This window comes from Salarias fasciatus, chromosome 16 (genome assembly GCF_902148845.1).
Source record: "Salarias fasciatus chromosome 16, fSalaFa1.1, whole genome shotgun sequence".
Classification (NCBI taxonomy): domain Eukaryota; kingdom Metazoa; phylum Chordata; class Actinopteri; order Blenniiformes; family Blenniidae; genus Salarias; species Salarias fasciatus.
In genome coordinates, this window is record NC_043760.1 from 31,146,643 (window position 1) to 31,173,038 (window position 26,396).

A 26,396-nucleotide genomic window follows, 5' to 3' on the forward strand; every position below is an offset into this window, starting at 1 on the left:
TTCACTCAAACATAACCAACTAAATAAGATATTCTAGTTTAAGAAGCTGGAACCATAAGAATGTGGGCTTTTTTAAAGTAGATTATTCATATTAATAATTAATAAGTCTGAAACCTCTAAATTACTGCTCATTAAACGTGTTTATTCTGTGCGTAAAATGTCCTTAACGCGCGTAAAGAGAGACTGAAGACAAAATATGGATTTCAGGCAAGTTGCTGTGAGGTTGAATTTCGGTGTTGTGTACCAGCCAAAGTTGAAGCGGATGCCCGTCCCCTCCGTCTCCTTTAAACGGGGAGGTGCTCCGGTGGTCACCCCCAGCCCGGGGCTCTCCGCGGCGCCGCGCCGCGCTGCGCTCCGGGAGGGGCGCGCACTCGGCTCGGGCTGTTGGAGAGCGGACGCGTCGGAAACCTCCTCGGTGGGGCCCCTTGTAATTCGATGCACGCTGTTAAAGCTTAGAGTATATTGTCTTCCCTCTTGCTTATGAAGCCTCCACCCACCGGCCCACCCTACATTTAGCGGATCATGTGACTCGGGGTAAGTCATTTGCAAGTACAACAGTTCTCTGTGCGCTCCCATTCATTTCCTGAGAACTGCCTGAGCCGAGCAGCTGAGAGGCAGAAGGGGAGGGAGCTGCTCACTCACTCTCTCACACACACACACTCACACACACACTCACACACATACACACACACATTATCACACACGTACATACAGAGTGAGAGGAGCGGAGCGGAGCGGAGCGGAGCGGGAGAGGAGGAGACGAGACAGAGGACTGTAGAGAAGGAAAACAGTCTCCAGTCTCCACGGCTCTGCAGCTTCTGACAAGGTCTGTGCATTTTTCTTGTCCTGTTCCTCCGCTGGCTGCTGCTGCTGTGTGAGTGTGTGTGTGTGTGTGAGCTTCATTTGTCACGTTGCTGGGCTTTGTGCTTGTGTTCAGTGCGTTTGGTTCAGCTGTCAGTGCTCTGTCAAAGCGGATGACAACTCAGATCACCTATGGCATTGTGCTTGGTGTCTGTCAGCGGGGGGGGGGAAACCAGAGACCCCGCGTGGTGCTGACTGGACATCTAACACCTACCCCCGAATGTGGAGCCAGGAGCTGTCATGACAAGAAATAAAAAGTGATTATACTCTCTCCGACGGCACCTGGACCTCGCTGCGCCGGCTCCGCTTGTGCTTCAAATCTTTCCTCTTCTGGAACAAGTCCAAGCAACTTGAAGGCAGATCAGCTGGGACGGTGGAGGAGTGTTGTAAAATAAGACTGGCTGAGCCTCTTGGTGGGGGATATGAGAGTGTGACAGCGCCGCGCAAACTCCCTCCACACTCCTCAGTGCAGGAAAAGTTTGCAGCTTGTCAGAGTTTTGTGCACGTCTTAAGAGAGTTTTGTGTGTGTGTGTGTGTGTGTTTGTGAGTGGGTGGGTGGGTGAATGTGCGCTTGTGTGAAACATTGTTGTGTGTGTTTGTGTGTGTCCTGCTGTAGAAGCTCAGGAACAGAGAGACAGGCTGTTAGCAACGGGTTAAACATTAGGAGGCTCGGGTAGCGGAGGAAGGACACTGGGGTGTGTGTATGTGTGTGTGTGTGTGTGTGTGTGTGAGTGTGTGTGGGAGTGTTGCAGGGGTGGTGTCTTGGATGTCATCGGCAGCGCTCTCACTTCCAGGGTAATAGTCATTGGTATTGATGGGTGGCTGTCAGGGAGGCAGAGAGCCACCGGGCTGGGAGAGGGCCGGGGGCTGGCCCTCGGCTGTTATTTTCAATTACAGGGGACCCGGGCAGAGCTGACAGCAAAGGCATTTGTACATCCAGTGAGGGGGAGGGTGGGGTGGGGGGGTGGGGGGGGGGGGGGGGGGGGGGGGTGGAGGAGGAGGAGGGGGAGGAGGGTCTTTCACTGTGTCTGTATGGAGGGGGGGGGGGGGGGGGGCGGAACGGAGTGGGAGGGCAGGCGAGAGAAGGTGGGAGGGGGATGAGACTCTGCCCTCCGCTCCGGGGTTTGATGTGGAAACGCAGCGCTGACCTCTGTGACTTCACCCTCACAATGTGGAGAGGCCTGCCTGCCTTTAAGTATGTGTTCGCCCGCGGATGTTTGTTTGTCTCCGAGCGGGGTTTCGGCCATAAATTAAAAAAAAAGAAAAGAAACATAAAGGAATGAGATGTATCTGCAGCCAGGAGGGGGTGGGCTGGCGTGAGCATGAGACCCCCTGCAGCTCCTGGATGTTCAGCGTGGGAGATTAGAACCCATTTAAAGTCTCACTTATGCCCCATTTGCCGAACGGCCCTCTGCCTGAGCATGAATGAGCCGGCTCTGACGATCACACATGTGAAGCAGACGCTCCACTCTGAGCCTGAACTGTCAGCACGGATGGAAGTTTTTCTCTACGACACCGAAATGCGTTCCAGCGATCAAATCAGTGCCATCGAACCGCCGCTGTCGAGACTGCTTCCACTCACATATCTGAAACATTTTGCTGGTGATCCACTGCAGCGCCTGATATTGCTGCTGCAGAGTTTGCCAGCTGGTTTGTTTCAGTGGCTGAGCTCAGCTCTCATACAGAGGTTATTAGTTCCAAATTAAAAGCTTCAAAAACAATGCAGTTCTCTTACATGCTCCGTTTGACTTCATTAGCCGTACTTTTAAACAGCGATCGTCTGAGCGACGCAGAGAAATCGAAACGGTCACGTTACTGTCGTGTGAGACATTTGTGCTCATTTGTGAAGTACAAAAATGACTACAACTGACTAACCCTGGAAATTCAAATCTTAGACATCCACTGGATGAAACTAAATCAGCATTCCTAAATGCTTCATGCAGCATTTCTTAATGATTCTTAATTTTCCCTCTGAACAGTTTTCTCAGCAGGCCGTTTTTCACCGCCGTGAAGGAAGGAGAGAGGCTTCCTTCTGCCTGTGTTGACAGTAGGACAGTGAGATTTGTCTGCATTTGCAGCTTTAGCGGCGATCAGGGTGGAGACGAGTGTAGGCTTCCACTGACTCCACCCAGACATCCCGCTCCACAGACCCACACCAGCAAACTTCCCTAAACTTCAGACCGCTGCTCCACTTGGAAGCTTCGCCTCAATTCCTGGAGTATGACGCTGCATGTTCACATTTTCTCACAGCAGCAGGAAAACACGTCGTCTGTCCTTCCTCTGCCGCCGCTGACCGATCTGACAGCTCGAGGGAAACACGGTGATTTTCAGAGCCGCCACGGTAAATGTTTGGCGAGGTTTAGCTGCAGAAATAACATTTATGTTGAAATGACTGCTTTTGTGCCGAGGCTCCCAATGTCGTGCTCACAATGACGGCCCTTAAAGCCAGAGCGATGAAACATTTGCGGTCGTGATTATGATAAATCACATGTTTGTGTTGGGCATTTGCTGTATTGATGAAAACTGCAGTTGAATTGCAGGGAAGCTTCACACCTCCTGTTGTTTAACCCCGCAAGCGCGCCGAGCTGCTGCTGCTGCCGCCGCCGCCGCTCTGATTCGTTCAGTGGATCGACCCCCACCCGGAGACACGGTCCAAGGGTTTATGATAGAGATCAGTACAGGTGGGGGGGCCACTCAATTAAAAAGCCAATCACCGGCGGACAGGCTCTATCTGTCCATCAACAGCGCTCAGCCCAGGACATTTAATTGCCGGGCAGGATCCCCTCACTGAAGGCCTCTCCCGTCAGCCACAGATCACAACGCACAAATTGGACCCGTGTTGACAGATTGAATCTCTCAGGAAGACGCGCTTGTCTTCGGCTCTGCTCATGCTAACATCATGTAGGCTCACATTCGTATTCAGGGAGATGAAATCCTCCGCATTACCCCTAATCAGCTGGGTTAACTGCTGCCATATTGACTGACTGCTTATTGATCCAAGTGGGTGTTATGGAGTGTATCATCATTGATTGCAGATAGACTGAGGTGGACTGCATGACTGGAATCCTGCAACTGTAAGACAAGGCCAGAGAGGGGAGGAAGGGAAATTAAAGAAGCCTCACACCGTCTCTCCAAACTGCAGGTACTGTTTATAAGGGGCACAGCATAGCACACTTATTATGATGTTCATCAAACAGGAAGAAGCCAAAAAGATGAACAAAAATCTTAAAATAGTGGTTTTGAACCTGGGACAGTGACTCCTTCAAGGGATTAACAGAGATCACAGAGGTTTAAATATCAGAGTTCATAATAAAAGACTTTCTACAACCTGGAGCGAATGACAGACAGTTCAGGGACCACGGAGTGGTCAAATAATGGTTATTAGCTCATAAGCAACAGCAGTTTAATACAGTCTCTTTGTTTTAGTGCAAAAACAGCAGAATTTATACATTATGTTTTCATTTATTTCAACTTTTTACAAAACACATGATGAAGAAGTTCAGTCAGAGGAATAGTAGTTACTGTTATTAGAAAGTTGAAAGTAATGTCGGACTTGTTTGTGATCGATCTCAGATCTGGATTGGACCTGCTGGTAAACTGTTTTCTGACTGTATGTTTGACACTGATGGTCAAGAGGAGAACGACTCGATGACTGTTTGGCTTCACTGTAACGTTCCAGCGGGAAGGGCTGGGAAACTGCTTCAGACCCAAACTAGATAAATCAGAGTGGAAAATGTCAGTTCTCTGCGCCGATGATTCATTCAGAATAATAAAACATGCAGTGGTAGCTGCAGAAAACTTCCCGAGGATGAACTCATAATATTTGTAGGTGATGTTTACAGGCTGCAGTCCCTGCCCTGTTATTTCATCATGGCAGGGATGACAAAATGTTCTCGGTTTTCGTTTGTGGATTCAACCTTTGACCCCAGTGTCCAGCCCACATTTGTTTACCAGATTGAGTTAAGGGTGTACGTAGAGTACATGTGTGTTTAGTCACCGAGCGAGCGAGCGAGCGAGAGAGAGAGAGAGAGAGAGAGAGAGAGAGAGAGAGAGATGGAGATAGAGAGGAAGAATGGAAAGTATTGTGCAACAAGCAGTGACTCGGAGGTTGAAAGTGTAAATAGTGAAAAAAGTAGAATCTAGCAGGAGCGATTACAGCTCACCAAACATCAGTGTGAAGAATTTTGAGTTGTTGCCACAGTTTAGTTGAAAACTTATGAGGACAATCACATAACTGAGCTACTGCTGAGCAATGAGGCTTCTCTTCAGCCACACAGCAAACCCGTCAAATGACAAAAATACTTCGGGAGAGTTGATTTTGAAGTGGCGTCTGATCGTTGCATTGATCCAAGTATTTTTTCTCTCTCGCTGTTTGAGCATGACACCATCTCCAGAGTAGCACACTCAGTGCTTACTGGAAGTGACTCACCGAGCACAACTTGCCCCCAGACTCTGATTTAAAGTCGTTTGACTTCTTTCCATGGCTCAGATGGGAAGGTATGTCTATGCAAGCCCTTTCTATCTCTGATAGCGTTTCCTCTCTCAAACATTGGGCGTAATTTGCTCTTAGCCAAATATGGCTGGTCGACTGTAGATAGGAGACAAGGAAGGAAACTCAGAGAGTATGGAAGAGCTCTCAAAGTCAGCATTTTCAAACCTTTTTGGACTATTTCTGGCCTGTGTGTTTTTTTTTTTCAGAAACAGTTTCCCTTTACAGAATCTGCGGGGAGTTTTTTTCTTCTTCTTCTTCTTCTTGCGCCTCTGTGCAGATGGTTTAAGCAGACCTGCGTGAGGATGCTGCATGGATCAGTGTAAACTGTGTTTCCAGTTGTACTGTAGGTCAACTGTTAGGGGAGGAAATTATGCAAACAGCATGTGGGATCCATTTGGGAGGGCTGTGGCATTCCACGCAGCCCCGTCCGGGTTCACACCACGGGGCCCGACTCTTCTCAATTAGCTGCTGGGACCAGGTACGGCAGGGTATCGACTCCAGGGGAGAGGAAAAATAATCGAAATGAAGGCGTGAGTAGATGAGTAATCAAGGTAAACACAGCTGCTGGCTTTTATTGAGCGGTGTTGGAGAGTCGGAATGGGTCAAACCGGGGGGAAAAAACTCGGCGAGCAGAAATAACAGCGCACGTTTGATGCAACGAACGCAATGAGTGTCAGTGCAGTGGAATGTTTTGATTGGTCCGTGATTGTCTTTTTCCAAGTGCCGGGCATCGGGGCGGATTTGGTTGTGTCAGCACAAAGCGAGGTGAGATAGGGTAGGCACTCTGTGATGCTGCATCAGGAGGACTCCGCGTGACTGTTAAACACCGGGAAACGGACGCCTGTGCGATCCTGCATCTGCATGCATGCATGCTGCCGTTTGCATCGCAACACATGCAGCAAGTGAGACAGAAGGGCCAAGGAAAAAAGAATGCATATAAAAAAAAAAAAAACAAGAGTGTGTTTAAGAGCTGATATTGTGAGTTGTTTACAGTAGATGCTGCAGATGAGTCAGTGTATTGATGCTCCTGCATGCTTGCATTGCACAGTTATTGTAGAACATGTAGGTCGATCTTTGAGAGTGCATGTGAGTGCACATGTGCCGCGATGCTTTCAGGAGGCGAGCTATTGTGAGTCGTATGTACACAGTGCATATGTCGGGGGGAGGGGGGATCGCATTCAGGCATACAGGAAGACAAGTGCACACACACACACACACACACACACACACACACACACATACGCTATCAGAGCCTAGGGGGATAAAAGGCAGTAGCCTTCTCAAAGAATTCCCCATTAGGGCAGGAGTGTACCGTCGTCCCCCGGGGGTCCGGGGAGAGTACGTGGGTGGTTGTTGGTGGTGGTGGTGGTGGGGAGGAAGCCGGGGATCGCGAGGATGCTAATCTGATGCATCCCATCACCCGGTTAGGGCAGGAGATGGGAGCAGAGTTTCGCTGTGACCTCTTATTTTTTCCGTCAGTGGAAACCAGCGATATCGTGAAAGCGTGAGCGGAGCCGCAGCGGCGGCGGCGGCGGCGCTGCGTTTCGCTTGCTCGTACCTTTGCAACACGTTCTCATGGGCATTCTTCATAACGCGAGCCGTCAGGAGCATGTGATGTTTCTCTATTTTCAGTGGTTTCACATCACAGCACTCATAAAGCATTCATAAGGAAGTATTGGCCGGGCTTATATGATTTTGTTGATGGGGAACTCTGTGCAGAATCGTGCCCACAATGCAACTCTGTCAGTTTGAGGCGATTAAGCACTGCGGTGTGGTCACCTCCGCCCAGGACCTGTGAACTGAGTGTAAATAAGAGTCTGGTCCAGAGTCACCGAGTGCAGTTTTTTATTGATCCGCCGGAGCAAACATCATTCCCTTCCTCTCTCTCTCTCTCTCTCTCTCTCTCTCTCTCTCTCTCTCTCTCTCTCTCTCTCTCTCTCTCTCTCTGTTTATTGTGCATTTTTAGTCTTATGGTGTATTCAGTTCACTGTAAATCTTACAGTATCTTGGTGACTCCAAGTGCTTCACACGTTTATCCCGGTGTGACTGACTCCACCTCCCCCTCCGCGGCGCTGGTACAAGCGAGGTTTTTGTGTCAGAGGCTATTTTAGATGCACAGCCACTGACCCTACTGCATTTACTGAGGTGACTGGCGGACTGCCGTTGTGTGTGCGTGTGTGTGTGTGTGTGTGTGTGTGTGTGTGGTGTTCCTGAGAGGTCACTGTATTATGTGGAAGCAGGAAGACCCGGCGCTGAACTGTCTCTTCGGGAGCTGTTTAATGGTGTCTGCTTGTGGTTTCCCTCGGCGCTGAACTCGGTCCAGCCCACGTGCTGAATATTTAACTTCTTCTTTCTCATGATTACATCAAAATGGTCTTCAATTGGACATAAATTGTCTAGAATGGTGTCACAAATTGCTTTGACTTCTAAGTCGAGGCTCACTCCGGTGACGCCACCTCACTTTAGAGCCGTCACGGTCACAGATTGTTTAGCTGTTTCTCTGCTGCATTTGAGGCACATGATGCAAGAGGATGTCAGACTCTTCTGTTTACCTCTTCTCTGGAGCACTGTGGAGGAGTGTGTGTGTGTGTGTGTGTGTGTGTGTGTGTACGTGTGTGTTTTTGCAGGATTTGTGTGTGTGCATATTGTAGGTGTGTGTGGGTGGCTGATTGTGTTGAATGGGGCATCCATATTCTTCTTTCTTGGGCCGAGCTGCAAAAAACCCGGCGGAGAGCGAGCTCATGTGTACGTGAGCGTCTGTCTCCGAACGCAGAGATAGACGGCAGATATGGCTCATTGTGGGTGCAAACAGAAGTCACAAGGTTTGTGTGTATGTGTGTGTGTGTGTGTGTGTGTGTGTGTGTGTGTGTGTGTGTGTGTTAACCAGATTGCAGACTCGAGCAGGGGCTCAGGAAGTCAACTTTAAAAGAAGTGCATTTGACACTCAGACAGACGCAGACAAACCAGACAGCGATGGAGTCGTCTTTTCGGTTTGAGTGTTTCCTCTCAGAATAAACAGCTTCTTCATTTCCCACAGTTTCACAAGCTGCAGAGAGAAGGACGGAGGTGGTATTGGTGGAGGTGGGGATCTTTCACAATGACTGAGAGTCACGGAAAAAAAAAAGAAAGGTTGAAATAAAAAAGATGTCCCTTTTGTTCCAGTGAAAGCTGCTGTTTTACAAAGATAATGTGTGTTGAGGTTTTTTTTTTTTTTTTTACTTTTGACACGTTTAACAAGAGACGCTGGAGAAATATCTGGTTAAAGTATTATTACTTGCAGACTTTGTTCTGGCCTGGCATCTACGCAGTTTAAAATCCAACGTTCGAACTGGTGTTTGAAGTGTGAAATATTGCAGGGAGGTCACAGTTTTTTTCCCCTCACAGCTCTTTCTTATTTATTTTTATTTATGGGAACAGTTTTGTTAATTAATATCATGTGTTCGTGGTGTAAACACAATCACAGTGTTGTATGTCGTGTCCACTCAGCTGAGAGCTACAAGCAATTATTTTTATGTGTGTGTGTGTGTGTGTGTGTGTGTGTGTGTGTGTGTGTGTGTGTGTGTGTGTGAGCGAGCTGCATCCGGCGACCTCATCCCCCTCATCCTGACAGGATTACTGACACAGGATCCCCCTGCCCCTGGCAGAAATAGCAAGGACCCAAGGGCAATCCACCAGAATATGGGAACTTCCGTGGGCCTTGCTCGTGCACTTGTGTGTTTTTGTGTGTGTGTGTGTGTGTGTGTGTGTGTGTGTGTGTGTGTATTTACATGGGTATCAGCTCTCTATAAATGGAGCCGGTTTCCTCTCAGGTGCTGCTGTGCTTCTTGGCTCACGAAAGAACAACATGAGTTCGCTGCTCTTTCCATCTCTCTACATCTCCCTCTCTCTCTCTCTCTCTCTCTCTCTCTCTCTCTCTCTCTCTCTCTCTCACACACACACAGTCATGTTTCCACCACATTAAAGGGCCTTGACATAAAACAGTTTCATGGAAACTTACATTATAGTCAGTGTAACTACATTAAAGGGGCTTTATTTTGCCCCCTAAATCTGAGGTGAACCGTGCAGACAGATTTACGTCCTCACAGCAATTCGGGGCCACTTAAGTAAACTGAAATTTACAAAATAAAAGACTTTGTTGAGCAACGTGTGTAATGAAAGAGCAGACCTCCCCTTCATATCCTTCATGCTTGAATTTTCATTTGTTACTTCTGCCTTCTAATGCATTCATATGCCGCCTGCTGCGAATGAAGGGAAAAGACATAAAGGAGACCGGCATAATCAAGTCATTGTGGAGGTATGGAGAAATGGTGCACCGCATTGTTGCTGAGCTCATTTCCACATCAGATACCTAATTCAAATCCAATAACCCCGGGATCCGCTAACCTTAAGTCACTCCGGCTCTGCATGGCTCACAATTCTATATTTGGTAAAAAAAATATATATATTATTGCTGAGTTTGCTATGTGAAAATGTTGAAATGTAAGGCTTGAATGTGTCTTCTCTCCTGAACGGGGACACGACTGTGCGTTGGTGAGAGGTTTTCTTGAAGCTTGGTTTCACCACAATGGAGCTGGATGTTGATTCTGACACACGGATCGATGTGATCAATACTCATCCTTTTCCATTTGCATTTACCCGGTGAAAATGGTGTTGGTGTCCCTCTGTAGGTCTTTCTCATTCTGTACCAAGCTCTTTGTAGCATTTTTCTTTGCGAGTCTTTTGTTGACATTATCTTCTTTACAACGGGTTTGGACAAAGATCATACAGGCAGATCCATTAAGGGATGAGTCAGTGTCGCTGTTTGCGTTGTGTTTACTTACACTCCGCATCATTTATATGCTATTTAAGAAAGATGTAAATAAAAAAACAAGATGAAGTGTTTATCATAACACTGACTTTCATCACATAGGACTCGATAAGTTATATATGCTTGAGATTTGCTCAACACAACACCAGTATGTTCTGCCTATTAATATCCATGTTCAGAAAAAAAAAGCAGTGTTTTTCCACTGTGGAAGAGATTTTGTCTCAGAGGACACGGGCAGGGTGTTTTAAGGTAAAAAACCATGAGCTGAGTGCATCTTTTAAGGGTTTCTTAACCCTAAAGGGAGCTATTTTCCTCCTCTTCTTCTTTCTGAGAGGCCGGGCCTATAAGCTGTGGGCTGCCATTGTGCCGGGCGCAGCCAGAGAAGTCCAGGCTTTCATGAGCGGAGAGGTAGCGGCACTCTGCTCTCTTGAGCCCTGTTCAAAAATGTCCCAGAAGCATCCAAAAGACTTCGCTGGCTGCTCCTGCCAAGGAAAATACGGCTTATGAAATGGAAATTCTGAGACCATTCACCGAGTGCCAGCAATGATTAGAAAAAAAAAAAAGAAAAGAAAAAGAAAAGACGATGTCCATGTCAGAACATCCAGGAGTGAACTCTGAGAGGAAATCTCACATGTCCACCTTGTGCCTCAACACCGTCCACCAGGTGTGCTCTGTTTGGAGCGGAATATCATTAAAGGGACATTCCAACAGCTTCCTTCATTTTGCAGTGATCAACGGGCAGACTGCTGCAATTCTAGAGAAAATCACAAAGTTTTGTCATGTCAAGTAAAACTAGCTCTCCAACATGTGTTTATAGGTAAATCCAGCCTGATCCCAACCAGAGTCCCCAGAGAAACACCCCACCAACAGCAGAGACTCCATACAGAACAGTCAGGACTTGAACCAGAGACTTTCTCGTTATGAGGCACCAGTCCTGTCCACTGCACCACTGCACCACTGTACCGAATGAGGGGACGTCGTCACTTCTGTGTTTCCTCCCTTGTGTCTCTTTGAAAGCAACACATCAGTGTACATCAGTCGATCTTCCAGCTGGAAAATGAGGCGAACAATCTGAACAATCTGAAGGACACCATGCTGAAATCAACAGATTCACTTTTTAAACACAGATTTAGGCCCCGGTTACACAACATTCTGAGGGAAAGCGCCTTGTTTTCACATTTTCGCTTCAGAAAACTTTCGGTCTGAAAGTGATGTTTATTTCCACAGCAGCAGCAGAAACACTGAAGACGTTACGATCCATGTATAATATTTTACATACACTCATGGTACTCCATTGTTTTTTTATTAAAACTCTCTTTCAAAAATATTCTGTAACTATAAAAAGCAATGCTTTAAGGCATCCTCTAAGAACACTTTCTAAATGTTGTGTTTCAGAGTGCGTTCGTAGAAGTTAACAGTTTGAATTCATAATATTCATAATTGATGTCCAGTGATCTGAAAAATGTTGATATTCAGTTGTACTGGGGGAATTTCAGGCTTCATTTTACTGTCAGTTTTAACACGTAGGGACTTGAGATGCAGTGCTTTTTGGCTTTGTGGTTTAAATTCTCTTCAGCATGGATTAATTACCTTCAGACGTGCTTTATGTCCAGTCAACACACCCTGAAGTCAGCCTCATGTGGAGAGATTAGACAGCTTCACTGTTTTTTTCAACCATCCTCTGATTTCATGTATCACCTGCTAATCTCGGACAATTTCTGTGTCTGAAGCTGCAAGTTCCTATTCCTGTAGGAGTACACATCCTTTTTATTTTTTTTTTCTGGCAGCGCTGACCTGAGGAGATGTAGTTTAAGGTCTTCTGAACCTCCAACCAAATCAAGTGTCATTATTTGCCTGGATGCCGTTACTCTTTAAGCATTAACTCTGCAGGGACTGATTTGAAAGGCTCTCAGCAGCAGAATCAGGCCAACAGGATGAGGTCAGGAACAGGCGCCGCAGCAGGCCGAGACTGAAAATCAGCTGTGATTCAGCTCGGCCTCTATTGTGTCTACACTGCCAGCAAAAGAAGATCAATATGGCTTTCATTAAATATATATTAAATCCTTATATTTGAAGGTCTACAAAAGTGTCTCCGAGTCTCTTTGTATGTCAAGCTCTCTCTTGGTTACCTTTTCACCCAGGATGTTGTGAATATACTCGGCTGAAAGCGCTGGCTTTTCACAAAGTTCTTGCACAGAGTGTCTGAAAAGAGAGGAAGTGGAGAGTGCGGGTGAGCGAGCGAGTTGTAGGCTGTTATCAGGCCAATGTGTCACATCGGGGTGCCCAGGGGCACAGAAGAGGGAAGTGAGCTTCGGCGGAGAGGCCAGAGGCAGACGGCCGGGCCAGAGCACAGGAAGTGACCATCTCATGTCACCTACAGCTCCGTTTGCTTTCTTTTTAACGCGTTTTGCACATATAGCGCTGAATAGTAAGTAGCTTCTGATTTGAAACATTTAGAAATGCTCTTCCTTCCTTCCTGCTCTCCTCTCTGTCTCTGCTCTTCGGTGGAGGGCTGGATGGGAGGGGGGGTCTGTTGGCATTCTTGCACCGTGTGCTTTGCGCTCGACCGGGCCTTGGCTCTGGTCCATATCCCCTCTCTACCCTCTCTTGCTTCTCTGACTCCTGCCCCTCCTCCTCCCCGCTCAGAACCCCCCACCCCCCCCGCCTCCACCTCCTTCAACTCCCCTTGATTGCTTCCCTAACCACTGGTCTTGCCAGCAACCCTGTGCTCCTCAACAGGCCCCCCCCCCACCCTCTCTCGCTCTCCCTCTCTCTCTCACTTCCTTTGCTATCACCTACCTTAATCCTTCCACATGTTCTTCCCACAGTTCATTGCATGCTTCCCTTCCTCTCAGCACATGGCAGCAGGTCCAGCCTCTGTGACACAGATGCACCCGGTCGCTCTGGGCGCTCCACGCAGGAACAAAGCACTGGCGGCGCCCGTCTGTTGCAGCGTTTCGGGGTGTGTGTGCGTGTGGTGTGTGTACAGCTATGTCCACATGACAAGCCAGAGACGGGAGAGAAAGCAGAGGGACAGTCGAGCACCAAATCTGCTTGGATGAGGCTGTTGAAGCCCAACTTTTAACGTAGAAAAACAAGATATTAGGTTGTTTTGGGAGGGCACATCCATCGTTGACCCAAATGTCCAACACTTACCTTTGACTTGTTTAATTAAAGCTACACATCTGTTTTCATAAAATCCGTTTTAATGTCAGAATGTCTTCAGCATGCTGGTGATACAGATGCATAATTTGCTTTTCTGCCGGGTCTTGGCTTGCTGCTTGCCTCTCTCTCTGTGTATAACGTCACTCGCGTATAAAGACTTGGAAGGTCACAGATTTTCTGACTGTTCCGTTCAATTTTGGTCCGGAAAGCCTTCGCTCTTCCACCAGAGCTGGTTGTTTCAGTGCGAAGTCGGCAGCCGTCAGCGGCGTGTGAGCTGTAGTCTGTACCTGAGGTGGTGGATGTGGATACGCAGTGGGAGTCTCGGTTCATACGAAATGCATTAACAGATATAGGTGAAAACAGACTCACAGCAAGAGCAGGAAACATGGAAATATGTTTATATGTCTGGAGCGTTTCTGCTGTTGGAGCTGTTCTCAGTCATCACCTGCTCCCTTCACCTTCCAGGGATTTGGTTGGGGACGGGAGGGCTTGTAGGAGGGAGAAATGAGATGCCTCAACACTCCACTGCCCTCCCCTCTCCATCCAACTCCCCCACACACCTGGGATGGCCATTTCATTTCAGAGTGCAGCAAATGGAAAGGTGATCTTAATCTACCCTGTTTCCTTCTAACCCCCCCTCCCTCCACCCCTCCCTCTCTCCATCTCCCACACACGGTGCCTCATACAGCTGATGGACAGCGCGCTGCTGGCTGCCTGAGCCCGCCGCCAGCACACCAAATTTAGCGATAGAGAACACTGGATGCGCGTCGGTTTATCAACTTCGGCAGAATCTCCTCATTTCACGCTCAATCCTTGTTCTTATTTTTAATCTTTGTCATTTGTGATCTTCCAATGATGGCGGGCGAAGATGATCCTGCCGCCGGAGGAAGCGCGGCTGACCCCGCCGTGGCTGTTGGCGCAGCTGTCGGGTCGCTCTCAGCGCCGTCAGCTCCTCGGTCATTACAGTCCAGAGCGGACTGGAGGCCATTGATTCTTTATGAACAGCTTTGTGCTCATAAATTGCTGGATTAGTTGGTCTTTAGCCATATGAGGCAACATTGTTTTCTGAGACGTATAGCGTGTTCTTTCTGCCACAGTCTGAACGAATCTGGATTCCTGTGTTTCCAGTAGCTCGAGTTGAGGAAAAAAATGAGCGAGGAAAGTTTTGAAACTCAATAATGATCCTCCAGACAATTTGTTCTGAGAGGAGAAATGAAGATTTAATCTCAGCAGCCGCTCTTCCTCTGTTTCTTCAGGATAGGAGTTGGATTTTTGTGGGGAAAAAGAAAAAAAAATGCAGAAGTCAGAAAGATTCTCCTCTTGGACCAAAAAAGAAGGAAAAAAAAAAAAAAAGCCCTGACTTTCTGCCTCTCGTCGTGCACTTCTCTCCCTGCTCCTCAACACATGGCTCCAGGCTGGACCGAGGCTGCAGCTCCACCCGCCCAGCCGTTACCATGGCAACGCTATCTGGGCCTACCAAGACCTGAAGCCGAAGGACATCCTGGACAACAATACAATAGCAGCACAGCCAGGGTACCTGAGGGACTTAGACCTGAGAGGCGAGATCTGGGGGGGTTGCAGACGGAGGGAGGTAATCCTCCCTCTTTCTCTACCTTCTCCACCTCCCTCGCACACCAGCGCCGTCAGGATTAGCCGTTTGCGTGAGAGGTACAGGAACAGGGCATGGCATTAGATGATACTGCTGTGAGACTGTCCTAAATACATGCTTTGTGTTTGTTTTTGTTTTAATTTTGATTAAGTGGATTTAACCGGTGAGTAAAGAAATCTTGATTGCCGGACAGGCCGGGACGCGCAGGTGTTTGATGGCGTTGGACGGTCAGCCAGACAGGCGCACGGAAGTAATATATGAGCTTCATCAGTGGCTGAGCTTGTTACTCAGCATGTTGACGGTCACAATGGACCCGGCGCTGCTGACTGCAGCCGTCGGGCCGCAAACCCGGGCGCTGGTGCCAGCACCGGAGAGTAATAGAGATGTTTAGCGTCTATTTGCCTTGCTTGCATTCTTCCGTGTGCCGCTGCTAAAATAATAAGAGGGAGGGTTACCTCAGGTCGGAGGCACACGGAGCATGCGTTGTTGTCACCGGCCCAGTCTGAGTATGTCTCTTACAGTCACAGCAGAGCGCCGAGGGCTTGAGCCACGTTTGCAGCCGCACTTTAAAACGTCTTCAGAAGTCTCCAGAAATTCAAGCAGACATGGGTTGTTTTCGTCGTGCACGTGCTCAGAGGGGTGGCGTTCGATGCCCCTCGCTGCTGAGGAACTGCAAATCAAGGCATGTGCATGTATCCCATTGATGTCTGAAGAGGATTTTTTTTCCAGCGTTGTGAAGTGTTATTAGCCCCGCAGCAGCCCACCAGGCAACTGAACATTTTTATTACGGAGGAGAGGGAGTCATGCTGGGTTTACACAGTCGCTGCGCATCTTTGTGTCTGTCAGCTTCTGATGATTTCGAAACATCAATTCGTGTCTATTTAAAATGTGTTTATTTCTCAGTGGGTGCGAGCACAACATTGTAGATGTCCATGTGTGAATAACTGAGTGTGGGACCTGCTTAGTCATGCCGAAACACCCGTCTTACACCTCCTCTGTGTTCCTTCACAGGCAGCCCAAGAAACAGGATGTTAATGCTTGACGGAATGCCTGCAGTCCGAGTTAAAGCCGAGCCCCTGGAATCGGAACAAGGGGTAAGAGAGCATTTGTTTTTCAGACAATTCCCCCCGTTTTTTTTTTTTTTTTTTTCCTGCTTTCCTTTCCTTCTTTCCTCCTCCCGGCACTGGGACGATAATCACTCCCAGGCCTACGCGAGCGTGGGGCCTGAGAGGAGTGGTCGGAGAGCAGGGTGGCGAGCGGAGGGGAGGAGGGCCGCAGCTGGAGCAGGAATGCGTCGGGGTCTTTTGGGGAGGCGACTGCAGCCAGCAGAGAGTCCATGCTGGGGGTGATCGCACAGATGTAGCCACTTCTCTCGGGGGGTAGGGTTGCATGGGAAACTCTAAATCTTATCTATCCGCGTCGTTCGGCTTCCCTTTATCCTCCCTCGCCAGGCTCTTCGCAAACACACACGAATAATCTGGCTCTCTCGCGCACAATACACACAAAATGCAACACGCTCTCCTCTGCAAACACCATCGCAGCCTCATCTCGTCCTGCACTGTATCTCACACATGCCTCTACTTTCTCACAGCGCTCCATGTCACCTCTGTGTTGCTTCTATCACTCAATATGAATTCGTCACCATGCGCTTTGCCAGCGCTGATGAATTAGCAGCAGCCGTGCTACGTGTGTTTCATGACTTTATTTTACCCCAAAAGCTGAATCTTTCGGATTACTTTAACATATTTCTGTGTCCACTGCGTTGTTTTTTGTTACTCCGACCATGCAGGCTACAATCAAGCCACTTCCTGCCAGGTTTTCATGGTCCACATACAGTATGAGTGCTCTCTGGTCGGATGTACCTAGAAATAAAGTGGTCTTGTTATGGTGAAGCGGTTGCTAGGTTACTGGGGCTCTGTGTTGCTGCCACAGCTGTGTGTGCAGTGGGTGCAGACCACTTAATATTTGTAATCATGATGAATTACTGTTCCCTTATCATCGGTTTTCATTCATAACGTATCAATAATATCGGCAGCCCGAGGAGTTGCGTGAGACGTTGCGATGAACCCGAGAGCGTTCACGGCGTGACGGGTTTGAGAAATCGCGGCGGCCGATAAACCCATCGGGTTATCTGAGGTCTCGTGCTCGTTGGCTGCGGAGGCGCTTTGTTGTCGATAAGAAATGAAGGAGCGTGTCTGTGCGTCTCGGGGTTTTGGCGGAGAGAGCATCAGGTGGCTACCTCCTGGGTGTCCTGCTCTCGAGGGTCTGAGCGCCGCGCCGCCACGCCGCTCCCTAATACCTGGGGTTTGAAATCATCCTCCTCGCAGTGATGTCAGCGGCAGACAGGATGTGAGCGCTGCAGCCCACACGGCTTTGAAGTGCGCCGAGATCCAAATCTCGCCCGAACAGCCCGAGCTTCCCTTTAGATGGCAGACGCAGACAGACAGTTCAGGCTGCTGCCGAAATGTGGTCTTCATTTCGGGTGGCGCGGGGCCAAGGCCTTGCTGGAAATGGTCTGCCTCGTTAGACAATTCGCCTGCGAGGGGCTGGAAAATCTGCCCCGCTAACCAGTATCCCCTAATAAAGACAATGGCATGAGGACAGAGGCGAGCGGGCGGGTCGAGCGTATCTTTATATGTGTGTCACTGTGTGTGTGTGTGTGTGTGTGTGTGTGTGTGTGTGTGTGTGTGTGTGTGTGTGTGTGTGAGAGCGAGACAGAGTGTATGCATACGTGTGTTTTTGTCAAAATGATGCCATAAGTTTTCCATTTCTGGTGGCTGAGATGTTTAAAAAGCTGATCCTGAAATGCAACCAAGTCTCTGTTTTACATTCTTGTGAAGCACAACACACTTCTTTGTTTTAACCTTTCTGCTAAAGCATTTCCTGGATTGTTTTCCAAACCGAACTAGCCAAATGAAACAGGCTTTCAGAATCTATAATCACAAATTTTCACATATTTCAATAAAATTTTGTCAAAAGTTTGTCAATATAGTCTGTAACCCTTTTTTTTAAATCAAATCTGAGACATTAGCGAACATATTCCCTTCGCCCAATGAGCTTTAACTTTTACAAAATTTAAGTAACCACACATTTTCACAGAAAATGTGTTTTGAGAACCTTTGATCCAAATGGAGCCACGTTTAGCTTCTTGTTCTTTGCTTTGCTCTCACTGAGTTGCTACAAATATATCAGACGGAGCTTCCAATTTGGAACTTTATTCATTGGGATGTCAAACATAAGGCCTGTGACCCAAAACTGATCCAACCTCCAAACAAATGGTAAAAACTGTAAAGAAACACAGATTTTTTTTTTTTTTTTAATGAAATTTCTAAACACAACGGAGCACTGAGACCCGAGCTGAGGTATCAGTGATGTTCCCATGAAAGATATTCGAAGCTGTTTTGACATTTCACTTTATTTTGTACCTGAAAATATAATTAAAATTGTCTTTATGTTTAAATTGCTGCGATTTTCAGTAGTAACTGTTTGATTTATTCAAAACAGACATTTCCATATGTCCTAAGAAAAATATATTATTGCATTATTATGACACCATTTTTATGGAGCTATTTTGCCGTCCGACCCACTCAGGTGAAATAGAGCTCAATGTGACCCCTGAACTAAACACTGCTGATGCACGTTATATGAAGGTTAAAAGAAAAGGATGTTACTGTAAAGGTTCAACATTTCATTTTCTGTATTTCCACAACTTGTATATTTATTTATGTCACCTGTAGAATAAAAGGAGTCAAACTCTTTCGTTTCTTAATCGATCAAGAGTTGCAGCCAGGTTGTTTTGTTTGTTTGACTTTCCTTTGCTTGGCACATCATACGTCTCACCTCCTTCTCTCTCGTAGCTTTAGGAGTCAACGACATGAACTGACTATGAAACACAATATTTAGCTTTAGTCTATCTAATGGCTTTAAAGCCTTTAGGCTGTGTGGCTCCAGGCAGGCTGTGACACTCGCTTCTCTTACAGAGAACGGAAACAGAGCGAAAGGCTGCTGGATGTGGCCCGAGGCTGTGTCAAAAGAGGATATAACAGGAGCCCCGATGACATTTAGCCTCACAAACAGACAGATCGACTGTTTCTGTCCATCATTTCTCTCGTGAAACGTCTCTCAAGGAAAATGCTTTAGATGAAGGCCGTTTCAGTACAATGATGCACAGAGTTTGAATGGTGTGAAAAAGAAGAATAAAGCTTATTTTTGACTTTATGGCATGGGTATGTACTACAAGTGAGAACCAAAAGTGAAATATGTGCATATGGAGATTGTCATAGTTGTAAATTCAGCGTTAGAGATTAGTTGTATTAGGCTAATCTACTTGATATAATTCTGTTTGTGATATTATTAACCCCCCCCCCCCCCAGACCATGCAGTTATCTGGTCGAGGGTCGGTTCTGTATGCAGTCTGCATGTTCCCTACAAGTCTGAACTGGTGTTCCTGAAGTGACAGCAGGTGTAAATGCAGTCTATAATGGACCAGGCAGAGCCCTGCTTTCCAATCATAGTCTTCTGGAATCGCCTTCATCCCTCCCTCATCATCGTCACCATCATCACCCCCCTGCAGCCTCAGCCTGGTTAGAGTGGGTATAAAGGATGGGTGGCGGTTCAATCATCCCAGAGCTCTTCACTAGCTGTGTCTCTATATGTGGGAAAATAAGTAACCCACAGCATGTTTCACACTCCAAGTCCTTTTTCTCAAGTGTTTTTCTGGGTAGTTGTTATGTGTTCATGTTTTCCTGCCGCTGATCACATCCTGCGTGGATGCAGATCAATGACGCCGCCTCACAAACATGCTACGGTTATCTGTGTGAGCGGACAAGTGGCTCCACGTGTGCACATCGACCAGGAGCAAAGTCACGCAGCGGTTGCATCAGCTGATTAGCGCTGGACGTTTCATTCATGTTTTACCATCAGTGACTCATTTATGAACTGTTTCTTTACTTCTGGCTCACATCTGAAAGCCACAGGTGTATGAAAGGACCTAAACCGTTCACTTCGTTCTCCACTCTGATGTCTCCAGACTCCTCCCACTGAGCGTTGTCCTGCTGTTGACTTTAGCAGACCTAATTGTATACATATGTCTTTATTAAAGGAGGCTAGTTCTCTCAGCGAAATGCTGCATTGTTGCTCAGACTCTGAGAGGAACCTCGATAAGGCAGTCTTTTCCGCTTAATATAACTTTATAACTACTGGCAATAAATGGCAACTCCCTGTGGGGAAGTGTCTGTCTCTGAGCTGCACTGCTTATAAAATGAAAGTGTTAATTTAGATGAAGAAAATCTTATGATCTCTTCTTCTCAGGAAAACAAGTATGATCATCTTATTCATTTTCTTCACAAATAACAATATTGGAAATTTGATTTCTTTGAGATTCTGTTTGTATTTGATGCCGCAGATAAAAGTCTCCATCAGAGCGTCTTTCCACAAAAAGTAGTTCCTCAAACAAAGTGTGCCGAGGACTGGAAATACAGGGTGGGTGGTACGAATAAACCGGCCCCTGGAACAGAGCGAGTCTTGACCTGACACCGCTGACCCCGGGCTGAACCCCACCGGGGTCCGCGGGTCATCATGGGGCAGATTTCACGGGGCAGGGTTTGTTTTCCTACTCAGAACGGGTTAAACGCCATTATTTGATTCATGAGGTCGTAACATTTCCTGTAGGCTGAAAACGAGTATACAAGTCTGGAGTAAAAATAGTAGGCTACTACATAAAAGAACACACGCGCGCACACACACACACACACACACACACACACACACACACACACACACACACACACACACACACACACACAGTCAGAGCAGTCAGAAACATTCGTAATTCACCACAGATCGACTCTCAGTCAGCATTACATAAGAGGAAAGAAATGCGCGTCTCAAAAACAAAAGTGAGGGTGAAAATCCACGGTGGAGGTTTTTCATGGCTGCTGCAGCTGCTGCTCGCTCCGGCTTTCATGAGCCTCCCCTGTTTGATTAGCAGAAATCCTGATGCGCTCGCTCCCAGCGTTCTCACGCCCAGCACGGCGAGCCGCTTCAGCATTACCTGCTCAGTTTGGGACGGTCCGTGACATGAAGGAAGAGGGGGGGGAGGGGGAGGGGGGGGGGGTCAAAGTTTGGGAGTCGGTGGAAACAAATAGTAGCGGGGTGAGTGTCCTGTCTCTGCCGTGTGTGTTCTCCATTATCTCTTCCAAGTAAACAGGTTCCTGAAACTCGCGCAGACAGACGGGCCGCTTGTGTCGCAGTCTGCTCGGCGTTAAGCGAAAGACGTGTTGAGGGATACTCCGAGCCACCGGCGTCGGCCCGAGGAGGCCCAGCGCCGAGAGAGACGCTCAGGAAATTGAGCCCATATGATGTTTTTCCACCGTCACAAAAGAGATTTAGGAGAGATACAAGGGCGAGCCAAGAGCGCCGCGCTCGTGTGGGAGTCATGGAAAACAGGAAAAGAGAGAGAGAGAGAGAGAGAAGAGGGAGAGAGAGCAACCCACGCCAAGAGAGGAGAGAGACTGAGAGGAGGCGAGTTTGAGAGGCATTATCTGCGCTGCCGCTCGTGGCGTCATGCTGTGGGGAGTTCACGGGAGGAGCCGATGCTTGAATGAACATACGGAAATTAGCCGCCTCTTTCTTCCCTCCGCTTAAATGTCATCACGTCTTTATCATGCGGCATTATTGCTCCTCAAGCTGAATTATTCCACCGGAGCAACGATCCTTCATGACTGTTCCTCAATACATCATTTTTAGGACTGAGGGGTTGGAGGGAGTTCACATTATTGGAATTTTGAGGACATTTTTAGATCATTTTAACCATGTGGCTTCTGAAATTCACCGGTTGTAAGTGAAGACTCGGAGGCCTCCCTGTGAGGAGTTTGCATGTTATTCCTCGGCATGTGTTGACTCTCTCCAATCCAAGTACTCCAGCTCCTTTAAAGAACTTGCACTTCGTATGAATTGGCTGCTCAGTTCACACATTTCTCACAGGCCTGGAGCTTCAGTGTCTGGAGTCTGCATGTTCTCTGTCTGTGCTCGTCGGTTTATTCTGGTCCAGGTACTCCAGATTCCTCCTGAAAGCATGCGGTCACAGTTAATTGGTCCCTCAGCTCATAAATAGACCCAAGGTTAGAGTGTGAGCGGGTGTGGTGGCGTGTCTCTCTGTTTGACTGCTGATCTCTCCAGGGTGTGACCTCGCTTCCTATTGGATAAAGTGGTGTAAAAGATGGACGGATGATCTTCATGTATGACTTATTTTGAAAAAGGTGGATCCTTTTTTCATTCGTTGTGAGTTGGATGAAGCTGAGTAGAAGTTGTATTGAGGTGTGTGTTCTGTGTGTGTGTGTGTGTGTGTATTTAACGTCGCTGCTTCTTTCACTTCCACAGTCGCCGAAGGTGCGCCCTTATTCTGCGATGGACGGCGTCCCCTTCTTCCTCAGCAGAGTCAAACCCGAGCCCCCAGAAGACCTGCTAGCTCACGACCTGCACTTCCACACGCAGACGGAGCCCGTCGACCTGTCAATCAACAAGCCCCGCCCCTCGTCCTCGTCCACCTCCAACACCACCTCCTCGTCGTCCCCCCTCAGATCCGCCTTCTCGCCGTCTTCGCTGTCGTCGTCGTCCTCCTCCTCCTCCTCTCCGTCGGTCATCACCTCGGCCTCGTCGGTGCTCACGCCGGGCCCCCTGGTCGCCCCGGTAACGGGGGTGAGAGGTCAGCCCTATTTGCACATCCTGCACTCTGTGCCGCCGCCTCCGTCCAGCCCTCTGAGCCTGCCGGGAGCGGGGAAGCTCAGCAGCCATGTCCACCGCATCCCGGTGGTGGTGCAGTCACTGCCCCTCATGTACACCACCGCCGTCCGCTCGCCCTCCAGCCTCAACAACGCCATCATGCTACCTCTGCTGGACGAGGCCAAAAGCCAGGGCAAAGGTCAGTCTCTGCTCCCACACGCCACCCGACACGCAGCGTCTGTGGGGAAACTCTGGGATTAGGATTGAGCCTCTTTAAACTTCTCAGAAAAGTAGAGACGTGCTTGTTGTGAAGCAGCAGAAGTCTGGACTGTGTTAACATGTGGCTTCCTTAGATGATACTTTTTTGAAACGAGGACTTCGTTCCTCTTGAACTGCGTGAAAATCTGTGATAGCAGACAATGGCTCTGGAAGGGTGTCGGAGCCCAAGCTGTGATTTTCCAGTCCGTAGTCATTTGGCGCCTCCAGGCCTGCAGATTACAAGCATCAGATTTAACTTCTGACCTCGTCCCTTGTGTACAAAGAGCTATTCAGTTTCTCTAAATTTGTTTGATGATATAATGTTCTGGTGATGGTGGGATCTTCAAAATGTTTTTGTTGAGGAACATTTTCATCTGAACTTATTTTCCTCGCATTGCTGAACTGAAATGTTTCAGCATCTTTCTTAAAGAGTCTTTATAAACCTACTCGTGTTGCTGGCCTGTTGCCAATCAACCCTAATGGTTACACAGGATAGATGCAGTGTTTTTAACATGTTGTTGCTATTAAGTTTTAAAAGGGCTCTAATATTTTCCCTGATATATATAGTTCTTTATTTTTCAGCATCTCATATGTTGTATTTGTTATACTGTATGTAAAATGTACATTTAAAATCAAAATCGTTCTGTAGCTATTCCTGTTTTAATTCACATTTTACACACCTTTTTTGTATTATAGTCTTGTTTCTGATGTGCTTCATGACATAAACAGCCTGATTTGGCTATCCTCCATAGAGTGGTGCTCCACCTTTCAAAAAAAAGAGCTAAAAAGAAATAAATCCTCATCATAAAATACCTCAAACAGTCAGATATTTGAACCAATCAGCTGACGGCCTTCACGGTGAGCTTCAGCTCGCACCGTTGCTAACAGGAGAAAGCGAAGCGCCATAAAACTTTGCTTGGGGAACGTTACAGGAAATGAAGTGCCAAATAAGAGTATGCGAAAGCTGTGTGGACTGCACATGTTTTAACGGATATATTCATTAAAGCCATGAAATATTAGGATTGTTGAGGTCATATACGCTGTATTTTTCTATTGGCTGTATATTGGATTACATTTAAAGCCAATTGCTGAGGAAAACTAAAAGTTTCTCATACGTTCTTGAGTCACTCTATATATAATTCTTTTTTTCTGCTGGATGAAAAACTCAGAATGACACGAACAGACATGAAGCAGCTTTGACTGAGCTCCTCTGCACCTCCAGGAAACATCGGTGTGCCACGCTGTGTTTAGAGGTTAACTGCTGACCCAGATGTTCTGGACTGTCTTGAGTCAAAGAATGTGCGTGAGCAGAGCCGTGAAGGCAGGCTGTCTGCTCTCAGAGATAGCTTCACGCTCCCCGATGCTCCCCCTTCAGAATAAGATAAGCTCCGCAGATTGTGCTGCTAATGGACTCTTGTGGAGGTAAATTCTCCTCGATCGAGAAACAAACATCTGGGCTGGTTTGACCGTTAGCCCTCTCTGGCCTTGCTGTGAGTGTGTTATTGGTTTTCTCTCTGGGTGTGGTTTTACTGCCAGCCGCTGGAAAAGAGCCTGCGCTAGGTGTTTCGGCCAAGTTTTGAGCTGCACACAGGGCAACTGTTGGCTGCAGGAAGTAGAGAAAAAAAAGCTTACTCACAAACCTTTTGCACGTCTCCTACATACAAACAAACAAACAAACAAACAGAGATGTGCAATTAGAGCGTGTTCTCCGACGGTGGCTGGATGGGTGTGGTGGTCCTCAGAGATGGGTGTCTTAAGTGCTACGTCTGCTCTGTGCGAGAGGAGAGGGAAGAAGGAAGGACAGGAAAAACAAGACTTGCATAAGAGGGTGTGGATGGATATTGAAGATGGGTGGCACTTAAACAAACACATGCACGCACAAACGCTCGGCACGGTTCTGCCCAACTGCGAAGGCACTGAGACACAAAGGGAACAGGGCGCACACGAGTGTTAAGTGGTGGGTGTGGTGGATCCAGTTACTTTTAATGAGATAGCAACCTGGAGACAAACAGAACATTTAGGGAGTTATTGCTCTTAAAGAGCAACTAGAAGCATTTGTGTTTGGATGTGAGATGTTCCTGAGTCCTGCGCTGCCTGCGCCCATCCGCCGTGACACCGTGACCCCCGCCTGACCCCTCTGCAGTGCTCGGATTTAACCTGTTGCATCTAAAAAAATGCTCCGTTGCATTGAGCTCTGGAGGTCCAGACGGATTGTCGGACCCAAAGTTGTTGAGATGCTGCCACTCCGTCCCCTGATCCGCCCTCAGAATGAGCGCTCTGACTGCTCTGCGACTGAACAGCCACGTACGCGACACATTCTGTTTGTAATTTGTCATAAACAGCTGGAACGTCTGCTGCGGTTTGGGACAAAGCAGCTGAACTGCTGGACTCGGTCCAGCATTTGTAAACACGTCGGTGAACCGTGGTCACCTCTGATACCGTCACTGGGTCATCCCTTTTCCTCCACTGGATCACTTCTGACAGATAATAACCATTCTAGATCAGATTGGAGCAACCGTTTTGCAGATGCTCTGACTTGGTGATCTCTCAGATTCAATTAAATCTTTATTTGCTTTGCTTTTTATTTTATTTTTCTTCAACTTGGAGAACCATACATAAACACGCTACCTGCCATTTCCCACCTTCTACCAGGCGCCATGACAAAGAGATCATCACTTCACCGGCCTGGACATAATGTTACGGCTGATCAGCGTCTTTTCTCTGTCCACTACTGTCGGGCCGTAGGCGAATGAAAAAGCTGTTGACATTCAGCAGATCTCCAGCTGAACCACTTTCAGGAGAAGTTTCATGTGCCTATTGAAGTTCTGAACACAGACACAAAAACACGCCGGTCCTCAAGCACGCAAACACATACCAACTCTCCCGTGTGCGTGAGCGCACGCCCATAAACACATACAAACAGGTTGGCCATCCTCTTTAAGAGAGGGCGGGTACCCTTTCTTTCACTGCTGTCTCCCTGTCTCCGGCAGGAGGTTACCATGGAAACAGGGCTTGACTGGAAACAACAGGAGAGAAAGAAAGAAATCCGGTGCTCTGCCCACCTCTCCACCACTCCTCCTTTGTGTCCCTTGTTCAAAATACCCTCTTTCTCGACGCTCGATGCATTTGGAGCTAATTGCAGGTTTTCCATAGGGTGGGCGAGCCGGTGACCGGTCTGCATGTGCTACTACACGGCGGCGGTGGAAACATTTAAAAGCAAAAGCTCCAACTGAGTTGCAGCATTATTTCTGTGTCCCCCACCTCAACCCCCCCCCCTCACACACACACACACACACACACACCACCACCCCCCTCAGTAATAACACCGTGTCTGCTCCTAACTCTAGACCATTATTATGGGCCATTATGGCCACAGTCTCAGCTGAGAGAGCAGAGGAGGTGAAGTCCTGATAGCTTATAAAAGCACCGGCTTACAGTAGATGGGGATGTTGCAAACCTCAGTGGAAAATACCGTTATATCT

At 47.8% G+C, this 26,396-nt stretch overlaps 1 protein-coding gene across 3 annotated transcripts in view; it reads left to right on the top strand.

The window, feature by feature from the left end:
- Positions 1 to 374: 374 nt before the first annotated feature.
- Positions 375 to 26,396, top strand: part of klf12b (Kruppel like factor 12b) — a 36,147-nt gene continuing 10,125 nt past the window's right edge. Inside the window, exons 1-4 of one of the 3 annotated variants that reach the window (XM_030111190.1) lie at positions 375 to 534; positions 715 to 826; positions 15,946 to 16,028; positions 22,315 to 22,855. In XM_030111190.1, coding sequence (XP_029967050.1) covers positions 15,963 to 16,028; positions 22,315 to 22,855 — 607 coding nt within the window. In that variant the 5' untranslated portion in view covers positions 375 to 534; positions 715 to 826; positions 15,946 to 15,962. The other 2 variants (XM_030111191.1, XM_030111189.1) reach the window with 2 other exon arrangements.